General features: G+C 29.4%; 1 protein-coding gene across 2 annotated transcripts; it reads right to left on the bottom strand.

Moving 5' to 3' along the window:
* Positions 1-4,415: 4,415 nt before the first annotated feature.
* LOC128164574 (beta-1,4-N-acetylgalactosaminyltransferase bre-4-like) lies at positions 4,416-12,392 on the bottom strand. 2 transcript variants are annotated; one of them, XM_052828493.1, is made up of 8 exons: positions 12,210-12,389; positions 11,784-11,925; positions 11,010-11,078; positions 9,713-9,945; positions 6,702-6,892; positions 5,931-6,053; positions 5,283-5,378; positions 4,416-4,558 (listed from the first exon to the last, which is right to left on the bottom strand). In XM_052828493.1, exons 2-8 carry the CDS (start codon positions 11,896-11,898, stop codon positions 4,435-4,437), a joined length of 951 nt encoding a protein of 316 aa, XP_052684453.1. In that variant the 5' UTR covers positions 11,899-11,925; positions 12,210-12,389; the 3' UTR covers positions 4,416-4,434. The 2 variants fall into 2 exon arrangements, with proteins under 2 accessions (XP_052684453.1, XP_052684455.1); XM_052828495.1 differs by lacking the exon at positions 5,931-6,053 and having other exon boundaries at positions 12,210-12,392.

The following is a 12,392-nucleotide window of genomic DNA, read 5'->3' as shown; positions in this document are numbered from 1 at the left end:
ACTGAACGTTTTGGCTGTAATCGATTAAATTACAATTACAAGTAATCGAAAATCTCTTCGATAACAGATTACTGTCGATTACTCCAAAAAGAGTAATCATTACAATCGATTACGATTACTCGATTACGATTAAAAATTTTTGTACCACTGAGTAGGATATTTCATGTATTTTGTTAGATGATGATCTTTTTTCACAGGGACTACTTCTTTCAGGGCACATGCAGCAGCTTCCTGGGGAGTGTGCAGTCTGTTTCAACCAAATGGGAAACAGGTGGTTTTGCAATTGAGGGTAGACCTGTTCGGAGCTAGATATTTTGAGGAAATGCCGTATCGCTTGCCCTTTTTATGGTGTAAGCTGATGAGATAGGTAACAAATAACATTTCCTCCGAATATTTTGTCATGAGAAATACCAACTGATTTTTAAGAATTTTTACCCCGCTGTAGTGCTATATAGTGAAAACAATTACCGTTGTAATACCTTTAGGTTCTATGTCCGATGTAGTAAGTGATAATTTTGTTCATAGAGAATGCATCAAATAGTGGAGAAAGTTTGCACAATGTCACCAGCGTTATACCGGATAACCCATTGATATAGAACGCTCTAGCATTGGAACTTGTACCCGAAATTGACCACCTGAAAGTGGAAATAAATGTTTTACCCCGCCAAGTTGATGAACTGTCTTAATATTCCAAAATATATTGTCCTTTATTTTCTAGCATTGCAGAAATTACCATGTCTGTGTGTCGCTTTGTGGTTCGTACAGCTTTACTTTGGATTCATCAGTATCCTTCAGGATATGAAACACAAATCCTAGATGTAATACATTATCTCCATGACAATGAATTCAGTTCATGCATATTTATTGGGACATTCAATTCAATCATCTTTCTTCTTTTGGCCTCATTTTGATTTCATTTTAACTTGAGTTTGATTTATCTCAACCACACACAATTAAATAAGTTATTCATACAGTAATGCATAAACTAATTTATTCCCGTCTTTACTACATACAGTACACACATATGGCATAACAACAATAAAACTCAACTCAACACGAGCTTATTTTTTTTACAGGAATAACAGTGGAGACATCTCTTTTTCAATTTTGCCCCCACTGTAATTATAGATTTGGAAAGGATTTACAATTTTTGAACGGTTTTTATACATTTGGTAAGTTAAATAAAAAATACTAGTGGTGTCAATTTTACTAGGATAGCTTATTCAAATAATCAAATGTTTGCATTTAGTCTAAAAATAATTCTAGTACTTGCTGATTATTTTTTAAACTTAATCAATTCATTTATAAAATAATGCATTTGTCATAAACAAATTTTCTTTGATTAAAAACATGAAATCATCATATCTTTATGTGCTTAATGTATTAAATTTTTGTGCATTATTACATTTAAAAAACCGTTCACAGAGGCTTGGTGTATCTTTTTTTACTTGTGACGCTTATACATGTTTTTTACATACAAAGTTTATTATATACACCTTATTTTAATGAAGCCAACATAAGGTCTTTGTGACCATTTTTAACTTTTTTTGTAGGAGTTTATGAATATGTATCATATATTTGTAGAATATGAAAAGTGGTTGATATCCTAACCTAAGATGGTTCAAAACGCCTTAAAATAGTTTTTTATATGAGCAGAAAATTACTCGAATATGATTGACATTTATATATATATATATATATATATATATATATATATATATATATATATATATATATATATATATATATATATATATATTAAAGAATAAAGCCGATTCAAATCTCTACCGGTTTCATTATAATCTTTCATTATAAACTCCTGAAGATTATAATGAAACCGGTAGAGTTTTGAATCGGCTTTATTCTTTATTACTTGTGTGGATTAACTTTACTCATTTTGGATTTTATATATATATATATATATATATATATATATATATATATATATATATATATATATATATATATATATATATATATATATATATCTATACTGATCCACTACATTCTATACCGATCCACTACTTGTAATTCTGTGCGCTATAGAAATGAATATACTACATGCACAGTGTAAGAACGAAAGTGTACAGTTTTTGGGAGCACTGTTTGTCGAAGCGAATAAACAAATAGAAGAGGTAACTCAGATTTTAATTAAATGAAATGAATAATGGATGTAAAAAGGAGAAATAAATTTCCTTAACAATTCAGTATGTTATGATAATAAACTGGCACAAGTATAAAGAGTTTTATTCATTTTGCAACATGATTTTCAATAAACTTTTTGACAATCAATATCCAATGTCACATTCCAAAATTGAAATTATGTCATTGCAAACTAAAGTAGGAAAATTACCCAGAATATCATGAGTTTTCATTATTTCATTCTGTACGCGTAGTATTATGGATTTTATTGTACGCATAGTTCTTTGATTAAGCATTGGTATTAGTTTGATAAGTCACAATGACGTCATAATGAAATATGACGTCACTTTAGTCACTTTTAGGATTTAGCTAATATCATACTTATGGCATCAGCCATTATTAAGGTAATGGTCCATACCCCACTAGATAAATAAAATGCGTACAGAATTTTTTCATATTTTTCAAACGTGTATCTTAGGATATGTTCTTATCAAATTTTACCCTGTTTGCTGGTCCATCGGTATTATAAAAGCTAGGGCCGTTGCTAAAAATAGAACCGATTGCGGAAAATGGCGTTTTTCTCATACATAAAGAATATAAGCCTAAGCCTGAAATTTGATTTTCAAAAAATCATTTTTTGACTTATATCCTATGTAAAATAAAGTAATTATTCTTTCAAAACAAAAGTTTTTATGTTACACTTGCTTATTTATTTAAAAAAATGATAAATCTGCATACAAATTAGATAAAATGAATAATTTTTCAAAGAGAATTAAGCTCTTACAATTTTATTTACGTACAGAATTCTCTAAAATTTTGACATTACTTACACCTTAACACTCTTAATATTAATCAATAAGAAATAAAATTACCTAAGGAACCGGCCTTTTCAGGATCACAATTGGCATATTTTTGGTAAAATCATTAAAATATATATTTTGAAAAAAGGTCCTTAAAAATAAAACTGTGCATAGGTTTATTATTTCATAACTCTAAAATATATGTTTTGATTATTGTTAAATAGAAAACATGATTTTAAAAAAAACTGTTGATTAATCTGTATTATTTAAATCGCAAAAGATGGTTTCTTTGGATATCGGTAAGTATTATGGATCGAGATCGGTATTTAGAAATTGCAGTCACATGCGTGGATAATGCTAACTACCAGATATATGCCTTCAAAACAAAACCTCTATTTAAACTTTATTCAAACTTTTTTTTACTGGTTTTAAAGACTGTTCTTATAATGATACAACTTCTCTTCAGCGCATGATTTTAATTCTAAAAACATTTTTTGTGGAAAATAAATCTATGCTCGTTGCTAAGCGAATAGGATAAAGATGATATAGGTCAAATTATTTCCCCTTGTGTTTTTATCTCCCTTATGCACTTGAATATACATCTCGGTCAGGATTTTAATTTGGATGTTTATAGACGTTCAGGGATTAATGTTCAAAGAATGGGATTAAATTCAACCTTATAATGAATTGATGTTTATGCAGGACAAAAGTAAGCGGTCTATATTTTCAAAACGAGTACGCAATCGAAACAACCCAGTCATGTTATTTCGCTGATTAATACCCCGGTAGGCCTAATTGATTGCAGTTGTCATGATTTTTGATATATTTGTTTTGAATCAATTTCTATGTCAGCTTGATATTTTTGTTTTGAAATACACCTTTTAACGTTAGGTCTTAATTAGATCGGGCACGGATAAGACGTAATAACGCGTGAATTACGTCAGACGTTGTTTTGTGACGTATGGACAATTACCTTAAATCCGGATGATAACGTTGGAAAATGAGCAAGGTATTCCGAGTGACTTCCGAATGGAGAAAAGATGTCAACATTTTTCCATTATAAATCTCCGTAGGAAATCTGTTTTCGATCCTGTGAATTTTTACGAGGGAAAAACGATAATGTTTAAATGAAGTTAACATGTAAATTTTCCCTTTCACAGATTTCAACTGTACTTCTTTCGTAGGTATGTTTATTTTAATCAAACAATGTGCAGCATAAATATCTTGGGACGGACTTTATAGTACAATGCACAACATCAATAACGCAGACAAAGACGTTGATAGTATCGTAAATTTTGCGGCCAGATAATGTCAATACCGTATCTTGTTCTTTCAGTAAACGCACATTTACAGCTTTTGTTGTTTTTTAAATACATCTTTTTAATATTCCTTTCTGAGACTGCTGCAAAAATTTTTAAAAGTGCCTTCTTTTTATCGTCAACAACAAACTTCTAGTACTGTTAGTACTACATGTATGATCTAGAAGTATACATTATATTGTTTTTACAATGATATGATTGAACAGTTTTTTAGTTTTTTTCTGTATTATTATATAGTTGAGGGAACTCAGCCCGTCCTTCCACATCTGCTCTTTTCCTTTACTGAGGATTTTGTACCTGAAGAAAAAAGAAATCCAGTTTAATGTGATTGAAGGGCATGGTCACGATTTGATTGGTCCAAAAATTATTTTATTTTATTTTAATTTAATGTCTACAATGCTTCAGCGAGGCATTTTTAATAGGCAGCCAAAATTGGGTGTCATTTGTTGAGTTATAGGCAAGTTACAGAGCGTACAATTCTCTGCGATGTACATAAAGCTTTTGTGTACATTTTGAATGTTGATGTGAAAATTCCAGTTTAAGACCTAAAATAACGTTAGGAAGTGTTTTTTTTATGATTATAATGAAGTAGCAGATAGACAAATCACTTTTTTACTGGTATATCAAACTTTTGTATAAAAAAGGGGGGCCGAGCCTTGTTTACATGGCAAAGAATTGTGAGCCCTGTACATGTATCTTGCTTACAGCTGTACGACTGACTCTACGTTTGATCATTAGAAATGCATTCCTAAAGCACTGTAAATAATAGAAACAAAAAAAAAAAAAAAGAATTGACCAAGATCGTGACCATGTCCCTTTAACAGCTGCTTAAATAACATCCAATCTTAAATGTCTGAGTCGATCGATCGATCGATCGATCGAGAGAGAGAGAGAGAGAGAGAGTTAAAATAAGATCCCTTGTAGTGATCTACTGAAGCGAATCAATGGATCTTAATTTAATTAGATTAGATAAATACAAATATTCATACAGAAAGACAGACAAATAAAGATACATGTATACCTTGCTGGATTTTCTGTTGCTGTCACATGTTGAAGAGAAGAGTACCTTCCAACACCAGTTATGGCTCTGTATATGGACATATTTGCCCATACTACCCTAAAAACATTTCTTTCTTTGTTAGGAAAAATTGAAGTCAGATCTAAATGATTAATCCAACGATCTTTAACTAATCAGTAATATGAATATTCATTGCAATAAAACAGAAATCTATCTATCTATCTATCTATCTATCTATCTATCTATCTATCTATCTATCTATCTATCTTTAACAACAGGTTAGTTTTGCTGTTTCATTTCAATTGTGATATCAAAATTAATGGTAGATCTTTCAAATATGTTTGAAATATCAAATTTTACGAATGAGTCATTAAAAACTATTTCAGTGTATTAAAAAAAAGTGCAAATTGATTCTACGTTAATCACTATAAATTTCTTCAAAATCGGACAAAAAAAAAGACCTTTTAAAAATGAGTCTTGTTTTCAATAAAATATATAGGGGTTAAAAAAATGACTTACTTTTTGCACGCGAGCGTACATAGTAGAAGTTAAAGAATTAATTCAAATCAGTGTTGTTGTTTTTTTTTTATCTATATTAACAGTTTAATTCTGTACAACTTAACAAAAACCTTTTTGAAAAAGAAAATAAACCTGTTGTAAAAGTCGTCATCTTCTCCGCCCCAACCAAAGAAGCTATTTGAAAACCCATTGACAGCTTCATATTGTTCTTTTGTCATGGCCGAAACACCTCCAAAATTTGCATCATACGGCAATCTGAAGTACACCATGGTTTAAACTAATATGATTTCTTTCGTTTGAGGCAGGAATTAGATGGAAATCAATTTCTACTTGATGCAATAATGAATTATTTGCCGGAAATATAAGATTTTCATTCGAATGCTGTAACTGGTTCTTTAAAACCCGTTTCTTAGCAAGCCTATATAAAGAATTGCATAGGTATCATTGACAGACACACATATTTTCTGTATTTTCTATTTTTACCCCATCTCTGCAATGTGAAGATTTCCATTAGGTAATTCCCAAATTATATTTTGGGCAATAGGATAAAAAGAATTGCAGACATTTTTGCTTTGACTTTGACCTATAACTTAGACATTTTCCAGCTTGCATAAAACTTCTGATTAAATCGCATTACCCCTAAAACAGAAGCATTTTTGTTCAATCTGAGCAAGATCAAGCAAATGCGAAAATATACGCTCTAAAACTGATAATAAAGAGATCCACTATGACCTTCACATTGACTTGGTTCAAGATTACTGCACACGCTCTGGAAAAGTATTTTTCATATAATTCTGCAATGACCTACACATTTGACCTTGATAATTGGTTCGACATCGATAAATGTAAAGTAAAGTACAGTTATTGTGAAAATTTGACCATTTGAAAAGACCTAATTCTTACTTGTAATCCCAGTTCTCCAAGATAACAGATAAATGTTTTGGTTGGTCAACAGGACAGGTGTAGATATTGTGGTCGTTTTCCGGAAGAAGATCCACATCGTGAAACACAAAGCAGTCGTAGTCAGAGTCTTTGAGAGCTTCCTTAAATCCAACATTGAACAAGAAACCCCGATTGAATTCAAAATCTTTGGACTGAAATTTCCAAATAAACTTGTACTTAGTGTTTGTGTTCGATCAAAATTTCCAATTGTTGTACCTCATTCCTAGAGACTTGTTGTGGCGTTGAGCTTATAAAACTAAAATTATTGTTTTAATCGTTTTGGTTAAATGCCTAATGACTTCAAAAGCTCATTGGAATTGCTGTTTAGCTTTTGCAAATGGTTCGGTTTCCAACAAAAATTGACTATTGCTACAAAATAAGAAAAAGATGAAGATAAATATAAGGGAGAGGTTAGGGTGTTTTTTTTTCAATTTTAAATCACTGTGACTATGCATATGTGGTTATCAAATTCATGTATTATGCTTGTATTTTATATTAAAAAATATTTAAAATTTGACCCTTTTATACTTTAATTAATGTATTTATTTTAAGCCGGAAAATGGTAAAAATATATCCATTTTTTCATAAATTAGTCATTTTATATGTTTTACAAATACAAACACTAATCAAAGTACTCAATCTACAGATATCCAGGCTCATTTGATGTGGATTAGAAACGTTTTCATGAAATGGCATTATTACAGTTTTTTAACAGAATAGACACATCGAGTGATTATTTAAGAATAAGGTTAATAAGCGTATTAATCATATTGATAAAGTAAATATCATAAGTCTTTGTTAGGGTGGGGTTGATATTTAATATTTCTACTATAATTAAATGCTGTACACCCTTTTAAAACAATTCCCGCAATAATTTGTACTCTCAGCTTGATAACGGAATATCTAACTAACATTTACCAATTGACATGTTATGGAGAGTCTACGTTTTTATTTTAAAGGGGCATGGTCACGATTTTTGGCAAAAATTATTTTTCCATTTTTAATGTTTACAATGCTTAAGTAAGTCTTTTCGAATTGTTAACCAAAATTTGAGCGTCAGTCTCAGTGTTAAAAGTGAGATACAGAGCTTATAATTCTTTGCTATGTAAACAAAGCTTTTGTTTACATTTTGAATCTTGAAGTGTAGATTCCAGTTTTAGATAAAAAATAATGTGTTAAACGTTAGGAAATGTTTATTTATGCTTAAAATGAATAAGAAGATATACAAATCAGTTTGAAAAAGATTTTTAACTGTTCAAGTTCAATATTTAAAAAAAAATTACCAAGGTCAAGCCTGTTGCTAATTAGCTATGAACATTTTATCAAATAACATTGAGACTCCGAGAGACTTCGAGTCAGTTTAAGCACAGTGTACGGTGTCCGAATTTATAGTGCTATGCTGTAAATTTGACCAACTTTATTTAGAGGTTATTAATTATTTTCTTAAAATATTGGATAATTTCAATTCATTCAATTATGCTTTATTACTTCGAGAGCATAAAGTTGCATGCAAGTTTACATCTGAAATGATGTAGTTTATTAAAAAAAGAATGGAGTCTGCATAATCATATAAAATATTATATATTGAATTTAAGTACCTTAGTCTGGTATGAAGTGTTTAATTTTTACTATAAATTATAGCACGCAATTTAATTGCAACTCACTGAAACTCTACCCCCCCCCTCTAAATCGGTGTAGATAAAAGAGATAAACCAAAACAGTGCCTTACCTTTGCTGGGTATTTAATATGTTAGCTACTACACACGATCCTACAGAAAAACTTTATTTTCAAGAACAGAGTTTAAACACATTTATTTATGCATTGTTTTACATGTATTTATAAAAATCTATTGAAGTATTTTAACTCTGCTTGAAAGAGCTTATTTCATATCCTTTTAGAATACCGTTGAATATTTGACACATAAAACTTATGCATAGGTGCCTTTTTGACTTATTATAAAGATATTAGTTTATTTGGTAGCTCATTATGTTAAATCACATTGATTTATCATATATTCATATTTTTTAATAAGAGCCTCTAAATATCTACATATATTTTTGATTTAATATAGATCAATAATGAATATATTAAAAATGTCTCCGTGCCTTACTAAAAATTGCAATGATCATATCAATCAGATCTGCCACTAAAATAAAGTTTGAGATAAAGGCAATGTAAAGAATAGTTTATGAAATTAATTAATAATGTTGGTAATGCACTTTGCGCCAAATCTATTAATGATGGATTTTTCTGCAATACAAATCAAATGAAAATTGAACGGCCCAAACCTTTATACTTGATCATACCCATTTGATGACTAAATTAAGATGAGCTGTTTCTTGATAGAGGAGCCAAGTCCTCTGAAATTCAATACAAATTGTTCAGTTGCTAATCTTTCCCTCACGTAATAAAAATCAATTAAACATTTTTTCATAGGGATTGTTTCAAAATGAACAATTTTAACGTTTTTCTCAAACAAAATAAACGAACAGATCTGATACCAAAACAGAGAGGATAATGCAACAATATATTGAATCGTTGATAGCCCTTTGGCTTCCCAAACAAACGAATATCCCAATCGACACGCGAAACGGAAAATATATTTGATTAAGAAATTGATCACACTGTGAAATACGTCTGCAGTTAAATTTTTTTTAAAAGTATTCTTGTTTTATTTCTAGAATTACTTTAAAAATTAAAGCAATAAAATACTGAGTAGAGTTAATATAGAGTGACTAAATAACTTTCAAAATAGCAAAAAAGTGATAATAAGAATAAGATAGAATAATGGCGAACATTTTAGGGCTAAACGTTATTATACAATATTTTTCCTATCTGAAGATTTTTTCATGCCAAAAGATACAAAATTTAAAAAAAAATTCAATGTTTATCAGTGCTTAAATGATCCAATACAATGATACACGAGATAAAATATCAATAGTTAAAATTATATAAAGCTATGGATGTTTACCTGTTCTATAACGTATATTGCATATTCCAGTTGTTGTTTCATAAGAAAGGCGTGCATATGATTCAGAAAAATTCTAAGATGGCTTTCCCTGTCGCGAAATGGAACGAGAATGGTCACTCGCTGTCGGGACGTACAGTTTTCAGGCACAAAACCACCGTCTTTTATTACACTATACTTCTGTTCAATCGTCGTCCATGTTTGCGGATCAGTTTTATTAACAGTGATGCTTCCAACTAGTGTAGATATGAGAAAACATTTTATTTATTTTCTATGCGGAAGGAGTTTTCTTATGTTTGTTTATCTTTGCAAGCCAAGGGTTGACGGTGCACTTGGCTACCCTCAATTAACATTAATAAGGAGAGGAATTGATCGACAACCCCTGACTAGCGAAGATGATGTTTGGAATGTCTAAAACACAATACAAAAATCAGTAAGCAAAAATCAGTTAAATGAAGTTTGACCATAATTTTTATGTACGAGGATCAGATCATTTTTTTTAATTATCCGAGACAATAAGGATAATTAAAGATGTAGTCATTTGTATTAAACAAATTTTACCCATTTATTTTTTTCTCTCTATACGTGTTTATATAAAAGATAGAAACAAGACAGTATCAGATCAAAATATTTATATGAAAAATATAATCAGGATAGATTTTGGCTTCCTTGTATGTTATTTATTTTTTTTTATTTTTCTTTGATTATTTAGCAATTCTTGATTATTTTAGTTTTGTTTTATGCTTTTTAAAATTATGTTTCTGATTTTACAAAATTCATAATTCAATTCTGGTTGTAACATCTCATTTAAATTGGTTAAACAAATCCAAGTATTATAATGTGTTTATTACTTGCGTACATCACAATTCGACGAGCGTGCAAAACGTATTCACCAGCTTGACATCAAAATTAAATTTTGTACAAATTAACGTCGTTCCTTGAAATAATATCTAAAGCATCAAATAACTATTTATATGATTTACCCCAAAATAATAATAATTAAAGTGAATTTTTACTACTTATATTTGTAAATTAAGCTAGAATAATCGAATAAAATTCTGGCACAGTGTTAATAAAATAAGATTAGGGCTAAATCAAAAATTAATTTCTTTATTTGTTATACAAGAATCACAAAAAATGGTCTTCCATCTTTAAAATATTTTTAGTCAAAGCAACCTGATATAAAATCAATTTACAAGTTACCATTATAAGTATTGTTAAAATTATTACGATTAAAATGGACGTACATGTATATAACGTATTGTATTAGAGTAAAATACTAAGTAAAGTAAAGGTATACCTAATCCAATAGGAATAAGTGGGCAAGTTGTTAGTCTGCCTTCTGTCTTTGTCAGAGTGGCGATTTCACCTACAAACGCAATGTTAGTCGAAGTGTTTTCCTCAATATATCACAATTTTGATTCTTAATTTTTATCAATCAGACTCTGCGAACATCTATATCATTAAAAAATACTTTAACCAATCTGGTTAGATCGATAATTTAAATTTAATAAAGTTCCATTTTATATTTACCATAAATGATACACTTCTTTATTATGTATTTTTAGAACATATATTTAGAAATAGTTAGCCTTTATTTTGAGTATGGATTTCAAGCTCCATTTAATAATTGAATACCAGATAGGCTATTATCTGTGTTTTTACAACATTAAACATTTTTTCGATAAAAGGTGTTTGTTATTGTAAATGATTTCATGCTAATATTTAACAAAATTGTTACGGCTTGGCATCTGCTAGATAGAGTGCAGATTAGAAAATTATATGTAAATCAAGTTACTCGTTTCAAACAAATCCTGTTGTTTCACATGAGTAGTATTTTTATCATATTGTTTAATTTTTTTTCAATCATGATAATGCAATAGCAAACCTTAGAGATAACAGTATTTTGTTATTGCATTCTAAAGCATTTCTGTTATAAACATGTTTCAATTACATGTATTTTTAAACTTACTTCAATTCAAAGGGCATAAATAACAGTTTTTAGAATTCTTAAGGTTACCAAATTGTAGCGAAGAAATCTTGATGGTCAAAACAGAGCCATCATTATACCTACCATACTGTCGTCCACACATTTGAAAATTTCTTTTGTAGAAAAATATCCACACGCAAATTATACACATTTGGATGGCAATTGCAACACAAAAAGAGAGCTTGGCAGAATATAACATGATTTCAGGTATGGGAAAATCGGAAACCTTAAAGAAAAAGAAAAACAAGATGATTTTAAGAAAAAACCCATAAGGTATTGTAATCATTTTATTACTTTACATTACAAATAGTAAAGTACGAGTAACTAGAAATTATCTATATATAGTAAACATTTTGTTTTATTTAAAATGTTAATTTAAAAATATAGAAATGTTACTTTAAAGCGATTTAATGCTCAAGGTCCATGTTGTTTTAATGTAACAAAATGTGCACATAAGTGTTAATAACCGATATAAATCGTTTAAAAACAATTGTTTAATAAGATACTTACATGACAAATTATATAATTATGCTGCTCTTTGAAATAATTTCCGTTTATAAACACGTACCAAACGTGTAATATTTTTTAAACACTCTACTAATGCATAGAAAAATCCAAAAAAAAAAAATCCACCGTACACGCCGGTAGTTTTTAAGAAATCATCTGATAACAACCGATAAAAGTCCTCCTCAG

This window comes from Crassostrea angulata, chromosome 10, assembly GCF_025612915.1.
Source record: "Crassostrea angulata isolate pt1a10 chromosome 10, ASM2561291v2, whole genome shotgun sequence".
Classification (NCBI taxonomy): domain Eukaryota; kingdom Metazoa; phylum Mollusca; class Bivalvia; order Ostreida; family Ostreidae; genus Magallana; species Magallana angulata.
The sequence above is the reverse complement of the archived record's forward strand: the minus strand, read 5'-3'. Positions and strand labels throughout refer to the sequence as shown.